Below are 27,013 nucleotides of genomic sequence, written 5' to 3'. Positions count from 1 at the left end.
AGTTCAAACCCCAGGACTAGCAAAACAAAACAAAACAAAACCCCCACCAAAAACCCAGCAGGTAGTCTTTCTATATTTAATAAAGACAAAAGGGCCAAATCATCTCACAAAGCCAGCTCTAGAGTATATGTTCATATGTCACTATTCTCCACTTTCCACTGAGGAAAACGTATTGGAGCAAGGCAAAATCAGACTCAAAGAGGGAAGGGGAGCAGGCTGGTGGAGGAGCATCAGCAGCATTTCTCATGAGATGATTCTGGTGTAGGAATCTATTTCTCACTACCAGTTCCCTCAAGACAGCAGTTACTCTGGGAGGGAAGCCCTGTGTGAGATATCAAGGATTTTTTTGTTTTGCTCTAGCAATATATGATTCCCAAACTTTATTGACTATGATAACAGCCCCCCCTCATTTGCGGAGGGGTTGAATTTACTATAGCAGAAGTTTGGACTTCAGGGTTTAAAAACATGTTCCCAGTGTCAAAGCAGGTGGGAAGTATTGTCATCTTCTCACGGGAAACTGAGGCATCTAGCTTACTGACATCCACTCGGGTTTTAAGGTCTATAGAAGATACTGGCATGAGACTGGCGAATTTGGCACATAGCTGTGGAGTATAGAGACAAAAGGAAATATCCCCTGGGTAACAAAGGGTCAGATCACCAAGAAGACAAATGGAAATCTTGTTCAATATTTCATATCACGTTTTGGCATGGTGCTTAATTATCCACCATGGGACAAATGGAGGCAATAAGCTTGAACAAGACTGCAGTAGACAAACTTCACTGGAGACTAAGGGTGTAATTTGATGACTTTTACTCTCAGGTTGCACATGGTTCCAAATAAAAACTGTCAAAGATATTGAACTTTGGGATGTGTCCACACCCCTGATTATCTACAATCGGCTAGTGAAGGGCTCTATCTTCCAAGAACTTTCCTCAGTGCCTTCTTCACATCCTTGTTCCGTAGGCTGTAAATGAACGGGTTCATCATGGAGGTTATTATGGAGTAGAACACAGAGATCACTTGGTCACCTTCATTCGTTTTCTTTGCATTTGGCTGCATGTAGGTAAATATTGTTGAGCCATAGAAGAAGATAACAACAATGAAATGGGAGCCACAGGTGGAGAAGACCTTGAGCCTCCCCTCCCCGGACTGCATGTGGATCACAGTGGAGACGATGTTCCAGTAGGAGACCAGGATGAGGGACATGGGACCCAGGAGGATCACCACCCCCATGGCGAAGATGGCCATCTCAGCTTTGTAAGTTTCTTCTGAAGCCAGCTTCAAGAGTGCTGGAGGCTCACAAAAATAGTGATTAATTACATTAGGTCCTCGGTATGGGAGACTCAAAGTGAATGTGGTATCTACTAGAGATACAGATACTCCACTAGCCCAGGACCCTATAGCTAGCAGAACACAAACTCTCTGTGTCATGATGGCGGAATAGTGCAGTGGTTTGCAGACAGCCACGTAGCGGTCATAGGACATCACGGCTAGAAGTGAACTCTCTGTACATCCCATTATAAGGAAAAAAAACATTTGAACTGAGCACCCAGCAAATGAAATGCTCTTTCTCATCACCAGGAAATGAATTAACATGTTGGGAACAACAGTTGTAGAGAAGCAGAGGTCAGTAAATGAGAGGTTTTTAAGGAAGAAGTACATTGGCCTGTGAAGTCGAGAGTCCACATGAATTAGGAATATGATAAGCAGATTTCCAAACAGAGTCAGCAGGTAGATGATGAAAAATATCGCAAACAGTAGGATCTGAGTCTGAGGGTCTGAAGAGAGGCCCAGCAAGATAAATTCAGTCAGATAGGTTTGGTTTTCTTTGCCCATATATGCTTCTTGCTTTCTACTAATGAACATACAGAAAGCACTAAGTGTTGACCCTACCAAGCAGCAAACCCAGAAAATGAAGGCCTCTCCTGGAAGAACAACTATTTCAAATATTTATGACACTGATGTTCTTAGTTTTTCCCCCATCCCTGTATTGCTTCACTGAGTTGGTGCACTGAAACCTGGACCACACCTACTTACTATCCCCGCTGGCAGAGTGCTCTGTACAGCTTTTGTTCAACCACTGTTGGATAATGCGAGGAATCATCTTCTCATGGAATTACCTGTTGGGAAATTAACCTGTAAAATTACATTTTCTGATGAATACCTGAAACAAAGGAAGATGACACAGATATGAGAATATGGGAAAACATAAATAATTTTCACTTCATAGAAAAGCCCTACTGTCTTTACATTTAGTTTTCTGGTTTACTAACCATGGAGATGATTTTAGCTTTAGTTCCACCAGATAGTACATGTAAATAATCACTGTACCCATTTTCTTCTTAAAAAAAATTTTTTTTTTGCCTATCCTGCCCCTTGAACATGGCCAGGGCGCTGTCCCTCAGCTTCTTTGGCTCAAGGCTAGTACTCTACCACCTGAAGTGCAGCACCACTTCCAGCTTTAACCATGGTTAACTGAAGGAAAGTTTCTTGTGGGCTTTCCTGTCTAGGCTGACTGAGAACTGGGATCCTCAATCCCCAGTGTCCTCAGTAGCTAGGATTATAGACATGAACCACCTGGGCCCAGCCTGAACCCTTTTCTTTCCAGTGAATCATCTGTTCTTTCCAAGCAAAAAAGACTACTTTTAGTTGTGTTATAATCCATGGTCTTTTCCCTTCCTGAAATTATTCATTGGACCACAGGAAACAATCCTTAATTATGATATCATCACTGATGGGTAAGACAGAGAGGAATCTCATCATGTCTACAAAGAATACAGATGCGGTTAGCCTTAGATAGCACCACATATTATAGAAACCTTCATAAAGATCAAATGCAGTGACAATCATTGGATACTAGCAGTGTTTTACCTGGCATTTGATCTCATTCATGCTGCAGTTTGACTTGGAATATCTAAACAAAAGTGCAAATACTTTCCTAGGAAATCAGGCACTGGTCTGATGCTTTAAAGCCAGGAAGGACACACTAATCAAAATCGTTGGTTGGGGGAGGTGGCACTGTGTCTCTAATGCTAGAGTGCCTTAAGCTGAAGAGCTCAGGGATAACGCCCGGGCCCAGAGTTCAAGCCTCATGACCAACCAAAAAAATCTGTGGTTTGGTATACATCTGCAACAAATAAAGAATATGATGACTGAATCTAATCTAGCGGATAGGAAGATGACAAAGAATTAGTGAAAGTAGCAGTTGGCTGGCCTCCCAGCTGGTGTGTTATCCCTGAGAAGCACTGAAGCACTAGTATTAGAATTGCTCTTTAGATTAAAGGTGGTATCAGAGGTGAAAGCCAGCCCTCCTGGAAGGACCACTTTGAGAGGGGAAAACTGCAAGGCTGCCAACACATAAAAGCTTGTTTTACACACAAGATCCTGCACCTAGCTGTCAATTTAGGAGAAATAGGAACAGAGCCATCTTGTCCCATAAGCTGCCAAGGATGATTTCAAACCACCAGGTGAGTATTTCTCTTCAAGAAATTCCATCTAGAGCCAGACACCAGGGGCCCATGCCTGTAATCCTAGCTACTCAGGAGGCTGAGATCAGAGGATCATGCTTCAAAGCCATCCCCAGCAGGAAAGTCAGTGAGATTCATGTCACCAATTAACTTCCAAAGAGCCGTAAGTAGAAATGTGTCTCAAATGGTAGAGTGCTAGCTTTGAGCAAGAAATGCTCAGAAAGAGCACCAAGGCACCCTGAGTTCAAACCCTAGGATCAATACCAAAAAAAAGAAAAAAGAAAAAAAGATAAACAGGGAGGGGAGAGAAAGAGAGAGAGAGAAGTCCCATTTACAGTTGATATGAATTGAATCTATCCTACTTTGCTAGAATGTACATTGGCTCTGAGTGGCCAGGAAAAGAGTCAGAGACCACAATACTGGCAAAATCAAAGGGAAAGCCTTCCCTTTCACTTGTGTTTGAGATGACACAAAAGATTTAAGGATAGCCAAAACAGTCTCATCCTTATGTGCTTTTAAAAAATGTGTTTTATAATATGTCATGGGTAATTGAACAGATTTAGTCATTTATCACTAATATATTTTTATGCTTTATTTTTTGTTGGGGTAATTTATAGAGGGATTATTGCTAATATTTCGTAAAGTTGAAGAAGAAAAGAAAATACTATGCAGAAATATAAGCATAGTTTTAAGCATACTTTGTTTCACTTGTATGTGTGTTCGAAGGTGTGAATGGGCTTAGCTACAATGTAAATTGTGTTCCTCATAAAGGTCATTATCAAAACCTAGAACCTTAGTAAGAATAAAATCCTCCTGCTGATCATTTTCTCCAGAGTTTCTGACAGTTACCTTTTGCACTAGTTTTTATGTCAAGCTTTTCTGAAATGAAATGGGCGTATTCTATGTACAATGTGGTAAGTGCTGGCTTAGATGTAGAGCAATAAGCTTTTCAAAGGTGCTTGTTAAGTATTTGTGACTAGCTAAGGCTAGGTGATCTCCCTGGAATGGAATGAGGTGTGACAACCAGAAGCGCAAAGCAATATCACCTGAGTTATTTGTGTGGGCAAGAGGACCTCATCAACAGTTCTTCCATTCGCAGGCCTTTTCTCTTTCACCTCCTAACCCCAGAGAGAGTGCACCAGCGCCACTGTGCAGCTATGCTGCTGGTGCCCACGTAGTTAGAATGAAGATGAACCGTGTTCCAGACAATAGATGGCCAATTGCAGGAAGCTCTTCCTCACATGTTAGACGGGGCCATAGGGGTCCAGGAGGTATCACCCAGAAGAGGTCATGAGAAATGGAAAAGAAGAACACTAGTATTAGCCAATTTTTGAAAGTGTTGAATACTGAACCGTCAGAGGGGAAGGAGATTCTGACAGCTGGGTTACAAGACTGAGTAAAATGATACTTGTTGTTTCTTGGGACACTTATCCCCTAATCTGATGCCCCAGGAAGAGTTCAAAACTTCTAGGACTGAGGATTCTAGAGAAAATAGTATCTTCTCCCAATGAGAATGAGGGCTGTAAAAATAAGGATTTGGCCTTCTCTCTAGATAGATTCAAGGTTTCTGGGGTGTGAAGGTCTTGTTTCCTTGTTTCAGGAAAATGCTGGTCCCTTCAGCATCTCTCTCCTTACCTGGAGCCCTGGGAGAATCCCAGCCAGGATCTACAGATGAGTGGCTCTCACACACAGCGCAGTAGAGATCCAGTGATCTACACTATGGATAGAGTTGGGGATCTGGTAATTCTCAGTCTTCTCTCCTGACAGCTAGACCATAATTGGACTTTGTGGTAAATTTCATTACAAATACTTGACGTATTTTTGGCTGAAGTGAACATGAACACTTTCTTTTCCAGTACTGACACAGATCTGAATATTTTGCAATGAGGAATGTTTTAAAGACAAGTGTCCTGAGAGGTGATGCAAACAAGATATTCCCTGGGGTTCCCCTCTGGAGTTTCCCTTTATTACTTATTCACACAATGAGATGCCTTGGGACATTCATAGCTTGCTGATTTCCTCTAATTTCCAGTCCTTCCCTAAACAATAGAAAGTTTTGTGTTTTGAGCTTTATAAGGACCCATAAAGCCACTCATCATACTTGATCTTCTTCCTGCTTGTGTAAAGTACCTGCAGATAGGCATCTTAGCATAATTAATCTTAAGTTGTAATAAAAACGTAAGGATGCTTTCTTTTTCAGTAGCTTTCTGGTGAAGTGTAATTTTTTTATTTGAGCATGTTATAATCATTGTTAAATACTTTAGCTGATATTTAAAAATAGGTCTGAGGAAAGAGTATTTGAGTTATATGTCATGTATAAGAACATTTCTGGAGAATTAAATTGAGTATAATTGATAACTTTCACCCATATTCCCTCTTATAAAAATGATACTTTTTCCTAGTCTAAATTCTCTGAATTTCCATTGCAAAATAATTAAACATACCTAATTAACATTCCTATTTTATTTATCAGTATTTTGTGTAGTAAGAACATGATAAAGTAACTTTTTTTCCTTTTGAACATAATGCCTTGGTGGAGTCCCTGAGCTTTTTTGTTCAGAACTAGTCCTCTGCCACTGAAGCCACTGCACCAATTCCAGCTTTTTGGTGGTTGATTGAGGAAAAGAGTCTCACAGACATTCCTGCCTGAGTTGATGTTGAACCATGATCGTCACAGTTCAGCCTCTAGATTAGCTAGGATTATAGGTATGAGCCACTGGTATCTGGAGAAATAAAATGATTTTGATATTTCAAAATAGCAATGATGGCTTAACTTATAAAGCACTCCTTTTTTCCTTAAGCTTCTTTCTGTCAAATTAGATTTAATGAGAGTACTATTTTTAAGGAGCTATCTGTTTATGAGTAGAGGCCTGAAGAGGACTGTGCATTTTTGCTATTTAAAGGAATCATACATGACCATACTTTGAGAGAGCAAAAATGACAAGTTTTACTAGATGCTTAGAAAAACCAATCTCATGCAGTGTTATTTACTCTTTTAAGACCCATTTTCATTTTCTTAAGCCCATTGTATGTTTCTACGGAACCTGTGTTCATGCTCACATACTAAGGACAGTACTTGCATATGGTGAATTACTATTGACAGTTTTGCAGAAATCTTGTTTCACTGGACCAACATTGTGGCATGGCAGCAAATGCCAACATTTTGGGGAATAGTAGCAAACCTACAGAGACCCTGGTTATTGTTTTTGTTGCTGTTGTTTGTTTTTGGTTCCCTTCTCTTCCCTTCTCTGAATCAGCAGGGGTGGCCGGACGGTAGGGAGCTTATGAATTACTCCTTCCAGTAGTACCTCTGAGGGTCACATTTAATATCAATTTTTAACATGATTCTAGTTAAGTGTAGAAGAGAGAAAAAGAGGAAGTATTCGCTTTTTAATACACTGATTTAGAAATTTGGTGTCTTCTATCAGTGGCTCTGAGGCATTGGTAGCATCCCTTATTTCTGCCTTTACGTTGACAGTGTTGAAGCAGGGTGAATAACTCAAATAGGGCATATTTTTCTTTTCTAGTGAGCTGCTTCATGATGTTTTCTTTGGAATTTCTGGATAAGTTCAAGAAAATGTTCTGCATGTTGTATCTAGTCTGATGTACTCATCAATCTCATTACAGACAAAAACACACAGACTGCATTTTGTAGCTCTGTAATCTTTGAATACAGAAGTAATTTTCTTCATGTTTTCATTTTGATTTTTTTTCAGATCCTTTGGGTTTAATTCTGTGAGCCTTCCTGTAGCACTGGATTAAAATGTCTACATCGTTTCTTTAGTTATCCGGTTAACTTTAAAACTGTTGTAAAAGTGTAAACCAGCCCACGACAGTTTTTTGTACATGTTAAAGAACTTACTGTCCAGTTTTCATGATTATTGTGTAAGGAAGACTGATGAAGATGTTCTATGCTGTCCTGGACCATGTTAATTACACTTACAATGTATTTGGTTCCACATCACATTGATTTGTCCCCAATGACTCTTTTATCCTTTCTAGGCACATTTTGTTGTTGTTATTGTTGCAGTTTCCATTTGCATTGTATTGTTTTGACAACTATCATTTGAATCAGATCTGAAAGAGGTCCAGAATAAAATATATTTTGATATTAAAAAAAGGCAGTGATGGTTTATTCATAACTCTTTCTGAACTTAAATCAGGATACAAAATCAACTCCCCCCCAACAGTAGGTTTTTTTCCTATACCAATAATAAAGAGGTGAGAAAAGAAAATCAGGAAAACAATCCCATTTACAATAGCCAGAAAAAAGTTAAATACATAGGAATAAACTTAAGTAAGGAGGGGGCCGGGAGTTTGGCCTAGTGGTAGAGTGCTTGCCTAGCATGCACGAAGACTCGGGTTCGATTCCTTGGTACCACATACATAGAAAATAGCTGGAAGTGGTGCTGAGGCTCAAGTGGTAGAGCTCTAGCCTTGAGAAAGTCCAAGGACAGTGCTCAGGCCCTGAGCTCAAGCCCAGTACTGGCAAAAAAAAAAAAAATAGTAACTTTTGCCGGGAGTTTGGCCTAGTGGTTAAAGTGCTTGCCTAGCATGCATGAAGATCCGGGTTCGACTCCTCGGTACCACATATAGAAAAAAAGCCGGAAGTGGTGCTGAGGCTCAAGTGGTAGAGCTCTAGCCTTGAGAAAGTCCAAGGACAGTGCTCAGGCCCTGAGCTCTGGCAAAAAAAAAAAAAAAAACCTTAAGTAAGGAGAAGAAAGACTTCTACCAGGAAAACTATAAAAACAAAAAAAATAAAATAAGACTCCAGAAGACCTTCCTCCCCCTCCCCATGTTCATGGATTGAACCAATATTTTGAAAATAGCCACAACCCAAAACATATACCAATTTAATGTAATTCCCATCAAAATCCTAATGTCATTCTTCACAAAAACAGAAAAATCAATTTTACCATACCATGGAGGTTGTCATAAATGGATTAATGGCTTCTGAAGAGATTCATATCGTAATTTCTAGAACCTGTGAATGCAACCTTATGTTGTAAGCAGAACTGATGATTCCAAGTGAAACTAAGCTTGATAATCAACAGCAAGCCCAACAAAATCATAGCTGTCCTTGAAAGCAGGGTAGTCAGAGACCTCACTAATTGTTAGTGGCTATAAGGACTGATAAACCACTACCCAAGCAATGTTGGTGACTTCTAAGAGATAGAAAAGGAAAGAAAATAAGTCCTCTCATAGATCCTCCAGACCAATGCCTTGAGTTTAGTTCAGTGAGACTCATTTCATTCAGACTTCTGTTTTCAGAACAGTAAGATAATAATTTGAATTACTTAAGCTGATAAATTTGTGTAATTAAGTAATAGTAAGAAAATAACACAGGTGTGAAAGCTTGATATCTCACACAACCAATTCTCTCTCAGAAGCACAAAATAGAGTAAAAAAGAACCTAGGGAACCAGCTTCTGATGGCTCAGTCTTGTAATCCTAGCTACTCAGAAAACTCAGACCTGGAAGATTTCATGGTTTGAAGCTAGAAAGGGCAGAAAATTCTGGGAGATGTCATCTCCAATTAACCAGTAAAATATTGGACTGGAAGTATGACTCAAGTAGTAGAGCATAAGCCATGACCAAAAACACAAAGTAAGGCTGCTTTAATGTGAACTTCGGTAAGTCACTTAAATTTCTACTACCTAATGTCTCAAGCTCCTATTTGAATGATTCTACCGTATAGCAGATATATCTGGACTTAGAATACTACCTAGTGTTCAATAACTGCAGAAGTAAGAACAGGCTTAAGTAAATTGATAGGAGATTGAAAAGTTTTGATTAGGTGAATTCTTTCCTTGCCCTTACCCATGATTCTGTGGGTCCCAGCAAACACTATCTAACCAAAGGAAGGAGGCTTATTTTTGCTCTTGTCTGGCACATAGAGTAGCAAAGTGATAGCCAGCTTCAAGAAGGAATTCTCCTGCCTAGAATTCCACTTACTAGGCTCACATCATAATATGTGATGAGAAGAGAAGCTTCAGCAAAACTTCCATAAACACACGATTATGAAACATTATTTCCTTTCAATTTTATATGATTGGAGGCACAGACACTCCTAAAGGTATCCTCCTTTGGTCTCACTGTGTGTCAATGCCTAGAGTCCTGTATCACTTATAATATCCCTGTGTGTTTTAGATCTTGCTTCTGCATATGAGAGAAAACGCGCCATTGAGTCTCTGAGCTTGGTCCGCTTCACTTAACGTGATTTGTTTAGTTCATCCATTTCTCTGCACATGGCATCATAGTATTCTTTATAATGGCTCTGTAAACTCCCATTGTGTGTAAGTACCAGTGTGGGATCCACTCATCTATTGCAGGGTGTCTGGACTGTTTCCATGACTTGGCTATTGTCGATAGTGGGAGTGTCTCATGTAGGCAGGTAGGATGGGTTTTAGGGACTTTCTGGACACAACCCAGAAAGACACTGGGGGTGGAGGAGACACCTCGCACAGGACTGCACTGGTGGGCTTTTCCGCCCCACTGGGCCCAGGCCCCTGGCACTATGGTCGGCCAGCCTTGTCCTCTCCAGGATCCGCAGGTGGGCGAGGGGGGCGGCGTCCTGCGTCCTGTGCACACTGCGCCTGCGTGGGGAGGCACCTGGTGGGCCTTTAGAGAACCCACCGTGAGCTTGCAAGCACTAGAACCTCTGAGACCCTTCCTTGGGGTTAGAGGCCCCACTCTGTCTGCTTCCAGTGGTGGAGACCAGTGGAGGCCGTTCCCAGCATTAGAGGCCCCTGCGTCCATTTCGGGGCCAGAGGCCCAAGGTCACCTCGTGGAGTCGCTTTGTCTCTGAAAATGGTTTTCCTGGTGCGCGGCGCTGTGACTTCCTTACACGGTTCCAAGACTCAGCTCCTGGGACAGGTATGTGTTGCTGCCTGCTGGTGAGGGCGAGCCACCATAGGAGAGCCAGGGGAACAAGAAGGAAAGGAAGGAGAGGAAAAAATCCGGATAGCTCTCCAGCTGGAGCCTGTGGCTGCTGGCTGAGCTGGCGCCCTCTTGTTTCTCTGTTTTGTATTTCCCCTCCTGAAGACGCTTAGATTTGAATCTTCTTGGTTAGTGCCAAACCCTGATTGTTTGTAGTTTGTCTGCTGTGAAGTTCCGTGCCAGAGACCTAGTTCCTCCGTTGAAGCAGAGGGAGCTCAGGTGAATACCTGTACTGCTCCACCCTCTTGATTCCCCTTGATAAGTTTTGGGGATCGAGTATGGGGTCAGTGTCCTTGGACCTACACAATTGAGTACACAAGGAAGTAAGCTGTTATCATGATGACTTTGGGCTGTGTCAATCGCTTCTCATTTAACCTATTTGAGACTTGATTGCTGTTTTGTACGAATGTTACCCCTGGCAGTTTCCTGGTTTTAAGAAAAGTATTTAAGGTTGGAACTAAAAATAAACGGGGCTCAAGGCCTTAGGCTACAGTCTTAAGCTCGCCTTAGGTTGGAGTCTTGGGCCGCTGACTTAGGCTGCAGTCCTCCCGACCCCATCTTTTTCTTGTCTTCTTCTTTTCCGATTCTGCAGCCCCAAGGTCAGGATTCCTGGTTCACTGCTGGCTGGCTCCTGCAGATAAGAACAAATTGTAGGCTACAGTTTAGTCATAAATTTAGGATCCTAACTGTAACTTCTATTACCAGGAAAAACAACAAAAGCCTAGTTTCAGATTGTACATTAATTGTCATTAAACAGCTTATCATGTACAGCCTGAGATTGCTTTCTAATTTAGATTTTTTTTTTTTTTGCCAGTCCTGGGCTTGAGCTCAGGGCCTGAGCACTGTCCTTGGACTTTCTCAAGGCTAGAGCTCTACCACTTGAGCTTCAGCACCACTTCCGGCTTTTTTCTATGTATGTGGTACCGAGGAATCGAACCCGGGTCTTCGTGCATGCTAGGCAAGCACTTTAACCACTAGGCCAAACTCCCGGCCCCCAATTTAGATTTTTTTTTGGGGGGGGGCAGTCGTGGGCCTGGGCTCAGGGCCTGAGCACTGTCCCTGGATTTTCCCCAAGGCTAGGGCTCCATCACTTGAGCCCCAGCACCACTTCTGGCTTTTTGCTATGTATGTGGTACCGAGGAATCGAACCCGGGTCTTCATGCATGCTAGGCAAGCACTCTACCACTAGGCCAAACTCCCGGCCCTAATTTAGATATTTTTGTTAATCCTGGGGCTTGAACTCAGAGCCTGGGTACAGTACTTGAGCATTCTCAAGACTAGAGCTCTACCACTTTCTCCCAGAACCACTTCTGGCTTTTTCTGTGTCTGTGATACCGAGGAATCCAAGCCAGGGCTTCATGCATAGTAGACAAGCACTGTACCTCTAGGCCACACTCCCCGCCCTGAGATTTCTTTTTGTTTATTTATTGCTTTGTAACATACCATTCTAACATTTATTCAGGTCATTAAGAATGCCATTTTGATTTGTCACAATTCTGTGGGTGGATAAATAAGGCAAACCTGGCTAGGTAGTTTTTAAGACTGCAGATCGGAGAGTGAGCCAAGTCTTTTCCCCATGGTCTATGTTGGGGTTCTGATGGGTGTGGGGCCCTATTTGGGCTATTGGGATTCTGGCCTATAAACAGCAAACAGATGTATTCAGGACCCCCAACATGGAACTTTTCTGCTGGGGCTGTCTTCAAACCGTGATCCTCACATCTCAGTCTCCAGAGTTGCTAGGATTACCGCTTGTCATAAACTCTATTTGACAGAATTTAGTTCTAGATCTCTTTAATTATGAGCATGTCTTTCATCTACTTTACTGAGGCACTCACAAGTCATCTGAGTAAAGAATGTACAAACCTTTCCACATACTGAAGAGCATTTAGTATCCCTGTATGTATCTCATTAAATGTCAATCATGGGGCTATTCCCAAATAATTGTAGCAATCAAAGCTGCCTCCACATATTTCCTAAGCCTCACTAGTGGTTATGTATTATTTGAGGCTATCCAGGAAATTTGAACCAATAAAATATATAGCGATATGCAAGAGGGGAATTATTATAGAAAACTTAATATGATTTTTAAAAATTCTAATTTTCTAAAATTTCTCATGTAATTGAGGAGGCCAAGAAGTCCCATAGCATGCCATCTGAGAGTGGAAAATGAAACAAGTCCACTGATCTAATTCAGTCTCATTCTAAAGGTTTGAGCACCGGATGAGCTAGTAACTCCCAGAGAGAAGCCAAACATCTCAGAATCGATGATTGTGGGTGGAAATGGTGTAGTTCTCTGGTTTGCGGTCCAAGAGTAGGAAAGGATGGACATACCAGCTCAAAAAGAATAAGTACTAGCCCGAAGGTAAACAAAGTAATATGAATGTGGCTTTTAAATAGGTAAAGTACATGGAATGTTCATCATAAACTCTTAGAAGACCAATGTTTTGTATTAATCCGCTCATTTAAAATTCCCATTGAACCAGAGAAAATTTCTCTCTCTCTCTCTCTCTTTTTTTTACTATTTATAATGATGAAATGAAAGCATATGCTGTTTGGTAAAAATCTTTCTTTTGTTTTAAATTATTATCCTTAAGTAGTTGCACAAAGAAACTTCCATCCGACATGTCAGTTTGTGAGTACAATGCATGTTAAGCAGTGTCACCCCTTTCAGCATTCTCCTCCATCTCTCCAATTCCATCTACTCCCTCAATTTACCTAATTCTGTGTTTACATATATACACTGACTGTTATAACTGGATACATCTACCCTTCCTCTCTCCCTTACTTCTTCCCACCCTGGCAACATATGTTTCAGCTTCTATAAGGTCATATGCATATATACCCAAACATGTTAACTAAAGTAGGGGAGGAGTCCAATGGTTTTAACTCCTTTGAACAACTAACCATTTGACAAAACGGTAAGCTCTTTCTGGTATTTAAAAAAAAGCAAAAGCAAAACACATAAGAAAGTAGATTGTCTGAGAAACCTGGGAACATTCTTTACATCAAAGATGAAAAATAGAATGAGCAGTAAAGATCATGAGCATCTTAAAAACACGTGGCCTGTTGCCAATAGGAATGCTTCCTTTATCTGAAAAACAATGATCTTTAAGGAACAGCTACAAATGTATGTGCAGAAGTTTCAACCAAGGAATGGAATTAAAGCAGAAAAATTTCAATTTCCTTATGTCATAATGAGTAATAAATTTGACTTTGTAGTGTTCCTATTACAGCCTAAGGAAAGTTGGTTTACATTTTTTTAATTTCAAAATTAACCAAAATGAGAAATGATTAAGACCAATTGACTATAAAAGAAGCCAATTTCTAAAGCCTTTAAAGCAATTAGTAGTCCTGTAATTTGTATGTGTATGTGGGGTGTGTGTGTGTGTGTGTGTGTGTATGTGCATGTGCGAGCGAGCGTGCGTGTGTGTGTGCCAGTGTGCCATTACTGGAACTTGAACTCAGTGTCTGGGCACTGTCCCTTAGACTTTTCACTCTACCAACTTAAGCCACAGCTGCACTTCCAGCTTCGTGATGGTTAATTGGAATTAAGAGTCTCATGGACTTTACTTGTCCTGACTGGTTTTGAATTGCAGTCTTCACATCTCAGCTTCCAGTGTAGCTAGAGTCACAAACATGAGCCACCAGAGCCCAGCTGTGTCTATGAGATTTTGCACGTCAAAGCCTTTCTTTGGGCATACCATTTAAGAGAAGGAGGGTCTGGAGGGGGGGGAGTCAAAATGGAATAACCTTACCAACAGAACTCTAAGAAGAGTTAGCTAATACCGATTATTTCCTAAAATAGTCTTCTTAAGTGATAAAACTACTTTGTACTATTTTCATTGATATAAATGTCAGTAGATGAATTAGTAAAAACTCAAAAACTAAAGAAGGGTTGTCAGTGCTTCTTCAGCAAGGGGAATCTCTCAAGAAAAGGGCTTGGCCACTGGCTATGGTTTTCCTGATACCATCCTTGACTTCCTTGTTCCTCAGACAGTAGATGATAGGGTTGAGCATGGGAGTGAAGACTGCATATATTGCTGAGATCAGTTTGTTAGAATTAAATGAAGCAATGGCCCGAGGTCGGACATACATGAAGATCACAGCGGTGTAGAAGATGATGACCACCGTAAGATGAGATGCACAGGTGGAGAAGGCCTTTCGTTGTCCAGTCGCTGAGGGTATGTGCAGGATGGTAGAGACAATGAACGCATAGGAAAGGATGGTGGCTGAGAGAGGAAACACGAGGATGACAATCGCTAGCACAAAGTCTACTATCTCCGCCATAGATAAGTTCATGCAGGCCAGTGTGAGAATAGGTGACACATCACAGAAAAAATGATTTAAGATATTATTGCCACAGAAAGAAACCCGGGAGATAAAATAAACCTTTGCCATGGAGATGGTGAAGCCACTCACCCAGGAACTAATAGTCAGCTGTACACAAAAACCTGTGGTCATCAAGACAGGATAGCGAAGAGGCCAACATATGGCCACATAACGGTCGTAAGCCATGGCAGCCAAAAGCACACATTCAGTGCAGGCAAGTGAGATGAAGAAATAAAGTTGAGTCATGCATCCCAGGAAGGAAATGGTATTGGGTTGAAGTAGGAATCCAGTTAGCATCTTAGGGACTGTGACAGATATATACCAGGCCTCCAGAAAGGACATTGTGCCCAGAAAATAGTACATGGGCTTGTGCAGGGACCCAGTGACCCATACAGTGAGGATAATGACCAAATTCTCTAACAGAACCAACAGGTAAGTGATGAGGAAGATGAAGAAGAGCAGAATCTGTAGCCAGGGGGCAGTAGGGAAGCCCACCAGGATGAACTCGCTAATGTTGGTGATGTTTTCTTTCCACATGTCAGGACCACCCAAAGATAAGTTGTAATGATAATAACAACAAATTAAAGAGGAAGGTATACATTAGCAGGAAAGAATTTGTTATGAAACTTCAGTGCCTAAATATGATTGTAATCACAGGAGGCTACAAACCCTCTCCAGAAAACCACTGGACAGCACAAGTCCTGAGAACAAAAAAAAAGTCAAGCTAGGAATGTCAAAACAGAATCATAAAATCAGATTTATGGTTTAGGTCTTCAGATCTGGATCAAGAAGAGGTCTTCAAATGGTAGAGAAGAAAATACTCTTTTTGCTAGTCTATTTCTGAATTTCAAAGTCAGTGCCTAAGGCAGGAGACCAGGATGGTTGAAATAAGTTCCAGTGATGATTCAGTAGTAAAGTTAGAGACCAGGGAAGTTTGAAACCTGGAGAAAACAAGTGTTTATCCATTAGGAAAAAAGAAAAGAAAAACCTGCGGAGGAGAACCATTAACCTAATCTTCAGCTATATTGGGTGTCTTTTGAAGACTCTGGTAATGATTCTCAGGTTATGTGTAAAGTCATAGCTTAAAGAGTTAATGAAGAAAGGTCTACACTTTTAGAATAATTAAAGACTATATGGATCCTGTTAATACAAATAACAGCCTTATCCCTCTTTGCCTTCTTCCTTCCCTCTGCCTCTTCTTCCTTCCCTGCCACCCCCTCTGCATGTTTGTGTGCATAGTACTTATAGTGGTTGCCCTAGTGGAAGTCTGAGCTTGTGAGTAATACCAAACCCTGTGTATGCTATGTTTTACCCATACATAATATACCCATGGTAAAGTTTAATTTATAATTTAGGCATAGAATGATTTTAATAATAAAACAAATTAATATTAGTAATACTCTAAAATGAAAGTTATCACTCAAAATTGCTCATCATACTATAGCTCTTAGCAACCTTGGCATATATTTTCTTTCCTTATTAAGTCGATGACCTACTTTTACACTTATAGTAAGCCGTTCACAGCTTTTTTGGTATATTCTAATTGCAAGTATTACACTAATGAGATAATTATTATGTAAAATAGGAGTTTTGGAATATAAGTTCTGTGACAGATAGCTTAACTAATAACCAAATCACAATTAAACAACTAAGAGAACAACAGTATATAGCATATGTATATTTTGAACACAGATGCTTCATGGGCAAGTAGGAAAATTGATTTTTTTCTGTTACTCAGAATGGGATGTAATTAAAACCGTATGCACAGTTTAATTCTGGAATTTTTCAATTTGATAATTTTGGGCTGTAGTTAACTATCAGTAAGTAAAACCATGGAAAGCAAGAGCACAGCTAAGGGGGAAAGATTCATACATACACACACATATAAGGAAAGCACAGACACATACATTGGAACACACAACTGAAAGTACCTGAGTTATTTGTACCTAAATAGTTATTTGTACCCTAACAGTTTTCTAGGAGCTTCAAGGAAAAAGGCATGCTCTCAGAGAAGAATCTACTAAACTTTCTACTACTGATCATGAGTGTCCACCCTCTGATATCTCTGCATTTTCTGTCTTTCTGGTCTCTAGATCTCAGTTTTCAAGAAACTAAATAATAATTAATAGCTATTTCATCTTTTCTTGTGAACTTCATTCTTTCATAACTACTTATTGGGATCTACAATGTAATAAGCATTATTCTGGCTATTTGAACTTGCCCAAGTAACAAAACACATAAAAGTAAAGTCTTTGCAGTTATATCCTAGCAGGAGAAGACAGACCCTAAACAATAAATGCACTCAGAATATAAATTGGGACCACTGGGTACATTGCTCTATAATCTCATTTTCTAAAACAGTAGAGATTGGAAAGATGGTGAGTTGAGGACAAGCATAATGTTAGTGAGATTCACATCTCAATGAACAGGGCAGATGTAGGGCATGTGTGCCTATAACCCCAACCATGTGGGAGTCATAGGAAAAGGTGAGGCTGGGCCTGGGCACGAAAATGTGAACACCTACCTGAAAAAAAGGCCTAGAAAACAATGCAAAGCTGAGGCATGGTTCAAAATGGTAAAGCATCTACTTAAGAAACCTGTGGACCTGAGTTCAAATCTCACTAATGCTTTAAAAATACATCTTTGAAAGGTATTGGTAATACTTCCTACTGCTGCTACATCTCAAATAAATTCAAGTCCTTCCCGTCTTAAAAATGTCCATTTAAAAATTATTCTTATTGTAAAAGTGATAGACACAGGGTCACAGTTACGTAAGTCAATCGAAGCGTGCATTGCTTTTTGAACACTGTCACCCCCTTCCCTAGCTCTCTCCCCGTCTTGGGACATGATAAATTATACAGGTTTCTAGGCATTCACACAGAATGAGAACAAAGGAGGATATTCTTAGGAGAGGATCAGGAAGGCTCAGTAGCTCTGTGAATCTGATTATATAAAATAATAATTATGCAAATGAACTCTAGAAAATGGAAAGAGGAGGGTCTTTGTTTTTGTTTTGTTTTTTGTTTTGTCTTGCTTGTTCCTTTATCTGTTTTGGGGAGGGGAAGAGGAAGCACGTAAATAGTGGGACCAAGTGTAATAAATGCAGCTGTGATACTCACTAGACACTGGGTTGAAAATAAACTATACAAAAGGTTCATTTTAAATTGGAAGCATGTAATCTAGGCACTGAGGTGATGGAGACAGGATGTTTGTAATTTTGGGGCCAGCTGGAGCTAAACAACAGTAACAAAAAACAATAGAAATGTAACTTCCCACTCTACTGGATGACTCCTCAAACCACCCCCTCTACATCAGTTAAGTCTGCCATGGAGAAGGTAGTTCCAAACACGGAGAATGCCAAGACAAATAGACATTGGAGTTATTTTGCCAAATAGACAATGAAACCATGATTAGTAACATACTGTAAAAAGAATTATATTAGAATATTGAGTATGGTGAGAATAGAAACCATTGCTTTCTACAGAGCTCAGAAAGCATTCACTGAGAAGAAACAACTTAGTTTGAAGGAAGCATTGGAGAGTTTTAGAGGGAAATAAAAAAACCAGAAAACAAAAGTATAAAGAGCTAAACAATAAAGGATGGGATGATTTAGAATTTGATTGGAAAGGAGTAGTGGCATGACAAAGGGAGAAGGAAAGAGACTAAAGGGCGGGTTTCATATGATTAGCTCTCCTCAGACTTGTATCCTATCACCTATTCTCCATATTTCCAATACACACGTCAGTTGTTGCAGAAAGATTACCTCTGGTCATACTGTGGAAAAGGGGATGAGTCTCATTTACATGTTCACTAATAATAGCCTGAGCTCCCATCGTTTGTAAGATTTAACTTTTATCTTCCAACTTGGATTAGGCAATAGAATGGTATGGCTCTACTGCTCTGGGCACACTAGTGAAGACCACATGGGATAACTGTCCTGCAGTCCCCCTTGGCCAAACACACCCATTTTCCCGATTTGGTCTTTGACACTTTCATTACTCACCTCTGCCTTGACTATCTCCAAGCTTATATAATCAATAATAATAACATCTACCACTTGCTGAATATCTTACAACAGTTTATATATATGTATATGTATATATATATATATTAACCTAGTTTAAGGCTCTTTTTTCTCACATCCTAGGAAGACAGATTTTGCTGGTCCTGCATGGTTGTAAATAGATTGACTAAATTCATACAAGTAAAAAGTAGCAGAAATGGAATTATAATTTAAGACTCTTATTAGGTGGAACGCATATATACTTTTTTCTACTATGCAGTAATTAACTTTCATTATTGCTTTCCACCTCTGTCCATCTGGCAACACATTCACACCTCAGATACTGTGCATATTTAATTTGCTGTTTTCTATGCTGCTCGTGCTCGCTCTCTCCCTCTCACTCCTCCCTCCCCTCAAGTCTTTTCTGTCCAAATTTCAGAGCGATGAATCCAGTCTGTATATTCAAACGGAACTGTTATGTTGCATGTAAAATTTTCAAAACCTAGTGTCATTGTTTATCATAACATGTGATTTATGTAACAATCAAGACTTCCTAATATTCAGGATGTTCTTCAACACTCTGTTCATACACTGACCACTGATCTAGGCATGTAGCAGCTCTGCTGCGCCTGTCACTTACCTCAGAGAGTATTTATTCGAGTAGAATGTTGAGTTGGCTGAAGAAGGGGGCTCATCTGTTCTGTCAAAATAATAGACTTTATGTTCTTTACTCAGAAAATACTCTAAGTGGGAAGTAAGTTTTCTCAGGAAGAGAGAGGAGGCTAAATTAACTAGGGGAATCATGAAAACAAAAGAAGGAAGTTCTAGGGTGGAAGTTAGGCTTAAAAAAAGAAAATGAACATCCAAGTGCAAGTGAATCTTGGGCGGGGACACAGAGAAATGCTGGAAAAAATTTCCGGTGTTTCAGTAAAAACAACACTCACTTAACACTCTTATCTCTAGACTGAATGACTTTGCTGAAATAGAAATATAGCATTGTTTTGAAGAATATGTAGCTGCACATATTCTTTTATGCTAAGTAATTTCCGACTCTCATGCCACCGTATGTGCCTATTCAGATTGTGTCTTCTGTCAAAACCACATCCATAAGTCTACTCATAACCCTCAGCTAAACCCCCTGTGGTTTTATAACATCTGGAACCTTACAGCATCATTTCACAATATGTATGCCTAATGTTGCTCATCTAACACTATCCTTAGATTATGAACACCTGGATAATGATAGTTTGACCCTATTTTTTTTACTTTGCTTGTCTTTTTGTCTCTACTATTTATTAGAGGTCCTGATTCAAATTTAACACTCGATAAGCAAATGATTTGTGATATTTAATTAAGATCAGGTGCCTCACCAAAGTGTCAGGGACTTGGTAAAGCAGGGCATCTTGGTTGAGTCTGGCTTGGAGATTTCAGTTCAGTTGTTCAGTGGTCAGGTCTGTGTGGCCTGCACTTGCCATGAGCCATCCCATTGCCTGAAAGGAAGTGCAGAAAATGGACAAAAAGCCAAAGGCAGGAAATAAAGCAGACATTTTTGAGCAGTCTAACTTGAATCCTGGAAAACTGCTTCTCTGTAAAGTTTAGAGGTTCCCCAGCTTTGATTCTGGAACCAAGCAAAAGTCTAGGATCCAGATAAATTTCAAAGAAATAAAAACATATTATGGAATCAAGGCATAAAGCAACACCACATCAATTTATATATGTGAGATTTTCAAATTTAAGATTCACTGGATACTTCACAGCCTATTCGATGCCCTTGTTAAATTTCATAACTTGCTATGATTTTCTTCTGTCTTTTGTCTGTTCACTACTTGTCCCTGTCCTTTCTCAGGTCCACCTTGGCTCTCACTCTTGCTCTTGAGCTCTTTTACTGCAACATCCTCTGCCAGCTTTGTTTGCTGACTCCTCCCACAATCTCATGCAGACAGAATCTACAGTTGGGTAGATCCCAACCTTGATTTCCTTCCTTTCTCTAATGAAATAACCATTAGCTAAGACTTGCTCATTAAGATACTGCTACAAGGGATGTTAGTAAGAGTAGCAAAGCAGTGATTTCACAGTAGTCATTGTCTCCACCTGCACATCAAATTCATAATTACACAAAGAAGCATTTGTTGAGAAAGACAAAAGTTTTGTCTTCTTTGTAGCCTAATTTTGGCCCTTTCACCCTTTTAGATTTATCTTGATTCTCCTTTGAGTTGTTTCAAACTGCTCTTTCCACTCCCATTTCTTTTTTTCCTGTCAGTTGTGGGACTTGAACTGTGAGCCTATGCATTGTCCCTGAGCTCTTCAGCTCAAGTCTAGTGCTCTACCGCTTTGCTACAGTGCCACTTCCTTCACTCCCATATTTTATGAATGGGAATTGGGAGTAACTTGAGTAGGGGCTTAAAGGAGGAATAGCTATCCTTAAAGATCAGTAACAAAACAAAGTAGAATCCACAGCCAAGGACAGCTTCCAAGTGGAATAGGAAATTGATATTTCTACTCTAAACTAGAATGCAAGCTCCTATTCCCTCTGCCTCAGTCTTCCTTTGTCTCCCATTATTACCAGATTAACAAAGCTTTAACAGCCATGATTAGGCTATGTGTCTAAGGAAAAGGACAAGGAGATTGTTTGGGCTTTTCTAGGTCTAAGAATAAGAATAAGGTTTACTCTGTAGTGACCAAAAGAGGTTTGAAGTCACAGATCTAAAGTGTGAAAAATGTAGCTTGTCCTCTTACAACTCTATGAAACCAGTAAGTAAAACCCCAGTTACCTGACTGGGAAGTGCACCATGGTTCAAGGCCAGCCTAGGCATAAAGTGAACGAACCCTCATTTCAATCAATAAGCCAGCTATGGTATTTAACACCCATGATCTCAGCTGTATAAGATGACATCGAAGGATTGTGGTCTTAGGCTAGCCCTAGAAAAAACACAAGACATTGTCTACAAAAAAGCTTAAGTAGAAGAGATTTTGTAGGCATGGTTAAAAAGGTAGACTACCACCTAGGAAGTCTAGGGCCCTGAGTTCATACCTTAGTACTGCCAATAAAAACAAGAATGAAAAGGGGGGAAAAACTATCATGTATAGTAATCATAGTTGAAGTTAAAGGAAAGTATTTGGAGATTTCTTTTTCATTTTTCTGCTAGCTACTATATTTAAAAATAAGATGAACAAAGATTAATAAGGAAAAGTTGGGCCCCGTGAACAGCATCCACATAAATATATATTGAGTACTGAAATTCATGAGCAAAAGTTACCTTACTTTATAAAATTATTTTATAGAGATAGTTATATCAAGTTATTCATTCAGTTAAGATTTATTTGAAAGTATAGATGAAATAATTTAAAATTTTAACTTTTATATATGGATATAATTATAACAGTTGTTATAATATTGTTCCATGAATACCTAAGCAGAAATGTGATTTTCAGCATTTACAAGGTTTACAAATTCAAAAAAATTACTTGTTAATAGTTGAAAACTTGCAACTCTGGGATATTTCTTACAGACATAAAATAATTCACTTCATTTTATAACCAGAAACTTCTGAATTATTGTAACATGTAACTTATTTACCATACATCCTTTAGTCAGCAAGATAACTAAGGTCAGCTCTATCTTTAAAATGTAAGAACACCATGGCTAAGGCTACAAAGCCATCTGAGAATATAGGAAAGAGTCCATGTTTGGCCCACAGTAAACACTCCACAGAGGTGTAATATAGCTTAACCTTTCTAACAGCTCTGTATCATTGCTTTTCCTGTTTTATAACAAGAAAATCAAGGCTCAGTGCAAATAACAGTTATCCTACAGTGGCTCTAATATTAGCATTCTGTTAATAAACAGTGGCATCCCCTCCGAACTTCCGGAACAGGAAATGCTTCTTCTTTGAAGCATTTCCTGATCAAACATTTGCATCAAATGTTTGAAGGAAACTAGATAATTCCTTAGACTGAGTCTTTAGCTCCACAACTTCCTTGTCTTAACCACACTAGAAAAGTTGCTGCTGTCGCTGCTTGCTTCAGAACATTTGATGACAAAACCCCACCTTGCATCCTGACTTCCTCTGCATGTGACTTGTGTGTGAGGCAAAGTCTCACAAAGATCCTACATGTAAGTGATTCCATACAGTGTTTGTCTTCCCATACCGAGTTTATTTCACTTAGCATGAGCTCCCCCAACTCCATCCATTTTAGCCCCAGCACTGAGATTTCCCCTCTCTAGTCTCAGCAGGCAAGAAGGTATTGAAGCAAATACGAAGGAAATAGAAGATGGTGGCATCCTTCATTTATCTAAAAATTAAAGACATTGGAAAAAAGAATATTTAAAATCTAAATAAAAATTTGGAAGGTATGAGCACTGTGGCCTTAGGTTAAAAGATTCATCACATACATATTCATATATACCTATATATACATGCATACATATTCATATATGACATGAATACATGTACTATTATACATGTTTACCATTAATATATCTTGGTTTGCTGATTTGTGATAGTAACAAGTTAACCATAATAGACTCGTGAAAGTTTATAAGAAGAATTTTTATTACAAGTACTAAGAGCAGTAGTGTATACATTCTATGTTTGTTTCAAGGTACCCAGAAATATTTACAGTTGTTAATAATGGTCTTCACTTAAACTGACAAGTAAGTATTATTTTTCCATTATCTTTTATTTTCTGGTTTTTAGTTTTCCTGTACCGTGGTTCTTTAGAAATTCAAGTGTGTGAAGGAGTGGGGAGAATAAATAACACCGTAATAAATGCCACAAAATGGAGCTTGGTGCCGAGGATGAGAGCAATGGGAGGCTCTAGCCGCCCCCCAAGGTCTTCTTGATAGCACTCTTGACTTCCTGGTTCCTTAGGCAGTAGATAAAGGGATTTAGCATAGGTGTGAGGACTGCATACACAGCTGAGATGAGCTTGTTGGAATTAAATGATGCAATAGCTCTGGGCCTGGCATACATGAAAATCATGGCTGTGTAATAGATGATGACCACCGTGAGGTGGGATGCACAGGTGGAGAAGGCTTTTCTCCTGCCCTGCGTGGAGGGGATGCGCAGAATGGTGGACACAATGTAGATATAGGAGAGGATGGTGGTAGTGAGTGGGAAGATAAGGATGACAATCGCCAAAGCGAAGTCCACTAGCTCAGCTGTGGACATGTCTTTGCAGGCCAACTTGAGGATTGGTGAGATATCACAGAAAAAGTGGTTCATGACATTGGAACCACAGAAAGTTACCTGTGAGATGAAGTAGACCTTGATCACAGACACCATGAAGCCACTCACGTAGGAAAGGGCCACCAGCTGCACACAGTACCCCGTCGTCATGATGACTGGGTATCGCAGAGGATGGCAGATGGCCACATAGCGGTCATAGGCCATGGCTGCCAGGAGCACGCATTCGGTGCAGGCAAGTGAGACAAAGAAGTAGAGCTGGGTCATGCAGCCATTGAAGGAGATGCGCCGTCTCTGTAGGAGGAAGCCATCCAGCATCTTGGGGACTGTCACTGAGACATACCAGACTTCCAGAAAGGACAGGCTACACAGAAAATAGTACATAGGCTTGTGGAGGGAGCCAGTGACCCAGACAGTGAACATGATGACAAGATTCTCTGTGATGACGAGGAGGTAGATGAGAAGGAAGAGGAAGAAGAGCAGGACCTGCAGCCACGGGGCGGTGGGGAAGCCCACCAGGATGAACTCGCTCACCAGAGTGATGTTCAGATCCAGCATGACCACCACTAGTGAAATCAATGTCCAATATGATTATTAGACGTAATCATATGTCTAATATATATGGCATCAGACAAAACCCCTAAATATATTAGTAATTCATTATTTGTTTCCTAAAACTAAATCTGCCCATTAGAGCAATGCAATGCAAATATTTTTCATCCAAGTACTTTTGTAAATGGAAGTCTCATTGAATCTAAAATCACTTTCACCTAGTCACAGTGATTGGACTGTCAAGATTTCCATTGTTTCTCGCTCCTTTGTTAATGAAGCTAGATCTAGATGTTTCCTCCATGTTGATTCTATTCTCTAAGTTGGAAATTACTGAGTAATCATTTACTCCTACCTGAAATGAAACATGGAAGGTAGCATTAGAAAATCCTTCACACGTACAGTATTTGAGTGATTCTTTAGCTGAACTTTTTGACCCACCACCATTTCTGTCAATTAAATTCTGAGGAAACTTTTAAGTTTCAGTATTAGAAATAGTCTCTTAGGAGTTATCTGCAAAATCTTGGTGAAGCAGATCTGGAATATTTGCTATCCAAAGCACAGTCTTAATGCAAGAATATTTCTCCCTTCTACACATTAGTCCTCCAAAATTCAAAGCCCTTGTTCATAATGACTATGATTTGAATGCCTAGACCTGTGATTAGAAAACACATAGATAATAATTCTATATGAATGAACAAGTGAATTAATGTATGGATGGCAGATATGAGATTTACAGGAAATAATCAGAGGTAGAAAAAAATATCTTTTGTTCTCCACTGGCAGGGGGCACATCTGTCTGTCTGTCTGTCTATCATTTCTCTAGTGCCAGGATGCATATCCTTGACATATTCAGGACTTGCACTCTTAAGATACTTTCATAAAAAGCACACTTTGCGAGCATAAAACCAAACAGTTATAAAGAATAATCCTGGGCCTGGAGCATGGCCTAGTGGTAGAATGCTTTCCCAGCATACATGAAGTCCTGGGTTCAATTCCTTGGTACCACATACACAGAAAAAGCCAGAAGTGATGCTGTGGCTCAAGTGGTAGAGTGCTAACCTTGAGAAAGCCGTAGGATAGAGCTCAGGCCCCCAGTCCAAGCCCCAGGACTAGCAAAAAAAATACACATTCTTTCACAAAGTCTGAACAGTAGACCTGAACTTGTTAGGGTCACTATTGTATCAAACCCTGGTTCAGGAGGAGAGAAAGGCATAAGGCCTTAGGTGTGCAACAAAAGCACAGATGTATCTTGTCCCGTGGAAGGCAGCAATTTATGTGTAAATGAGTATCTAGCTAATGACTTACTTATCCTTAGAGCTTGTGACTTGATGCTACCATAGACCTGTGTTCCTGTTCCTGCCTAATTCTTATCCATCTTATTGTTTGTGTGGCACACAGAAAATGATAGATGGGTTGGAGTTTCTTCTGCTTGGCCCTTAAACTAGAGTTCTGTGGTCCTAGTTCATGTCAGTAGATTAAAGGCTGAAGTGCTGAAGGACATATTATTAGCACCACTTATCTTCTTTCCAGAGCATAGACTTCGCTCAGCACTGGTGGTTAGGTAGAAGTATAGATTCCAATTGACACTTTCCTCTCTGAGGAAAGTTCCCAGTTAAAACTTCTAAGGTGAATTTGTCAATGCTTTCAGCAAAATGCTTTGCCATAGAAGAAAAGAATCTTGTCTGGTTTCTGACAATATCCGTGTATTTCCAAGATCTAGCCCCAGGAGGAAGCAGCACTAACCTATAAGTTTCCATTCTTAAGGTCATGTGTAGCAATCCATAATCCTTTCAGCAGCAGCACACTTTACCACACACTCACTCCTGCATTGAATAGAAGAGTTCTGGCTCTAGGGTCAGAGAAAGTTTTCAGTCTTGTTTTTATTACCTAATAGCTATGCCATACTGAAGAGATCAATTAACATGTAAATATTTCCATACCTTTTCCTATGGACAAATATGTTTCCATTAAGAAACACCTATAGCAGGATGTGAGTGGCTCAAGCCTATAATCCTAGCTACTCAGGAGGTTGAGATCTGAAGATCATGGTTCAAAGCCAGCCTGGGAAGGAAAGTCTATGAGACTCCAATAATCTACTCAGAAAAGAAATGAAATGGTGCTGTGAGTCAAGTGGTAGAGTGTTGCCTTAAGCAAAAGAAGCTCAGGGAAGTGCCCAGGCCCAGAGTTCAAGGCCCAGGACCAGAAAAACAAGGAAAGAAAAGTAAACTAATACCTAGATTATTAGAATGTATTGTTAGAATTGAATCGGTCACTGTACCAAAGGCATTTAACACAGGACTTGTATAGGCTATTATGTCACAGACTACTCCAATGCACGTTCACTTAACTGTATGTGTCCAGATGTCTTACTCATGTACTCATAAACATGCACTTTTCCCCTCCTTATTCATTTTCCTATTGCCTTCTGGGGAATAAAACCAAAAAGACTATAGAATGTGTGAAAACTTTCTGACTTATACATCTCATGCCTTCTTCCTAACTTAATTTTTAAAAAAGTTTTATTACTCATATATACT

General features: G+C 39.9%; 3 protein-coding genes across 3 annotated transcripts; all 3 read right to left on the bottom strand.

The window, feature by feature from the left end:
- Positions 1-913: 913 nt before the first annotated feature.
- LOC150053275 (olfactory receptor 2D3-like) lies at positions 914-1,837 on the bottom strand. The gene has a single exon (XM_090349015.1). It carries the CDS (start codon positions 1,835-1,837, stop codon positions 914-916), a length of 924 nt encoding a protein of 307 aa, XP_090205141.1.
- A 12,478-nt stretch (positions 1,838-14,315) lies between these two features.
- Positions 14,316-15,272, bottom strand: LOC150053274 (olfactory receptor 6B9). The gene has a single exon (XM_090349273.1). It carries the CDS (start codon positions 15,270-15,272, stop codon positions 14,316-14,318), a length of 957 nt encoding a protein of 318 aa, XP_090205399.1.
- An 8,283-nt stretch (positions 15,273-23,555) lies between these two features.
- Positions 23,556-24,482, bottom strand: LOC150053273 (olfactory receptor 6B9-like). The gene has a single exon (XM_090349014.1). The coding sequence runs from the start codon at positions 24,480-24,482 to the stop codon at positions 23,556-23,558; it is 927 nt and encodes a 308-aa protein (XP_090205140.1).
- Positions 24,483-27,013: the final 2,531 nt, after the last annotated feature.

The sequence above is a fragment of the Megascapheus bottae genome, chromosome 16 (assembly GCF_031878675.1).
Source record: "Megascapheus bottae isolate mThoBot1 chromosome 16, mThoBot2.hap1, whole genome shotgun sequence".
Taxonomy (NCBI): domain Eukaryota; kingdom Metazoa; phylum Chordata; class Mammalia; order Rodentia; family Geomyidae; genus Megascapheus; species Megascapheus bottae.
The sequence above is the reverse complement of the archived record's forward strand: the minus strand, read 5'-3'. Positions and strand labels throughout refer to the sequence as shown.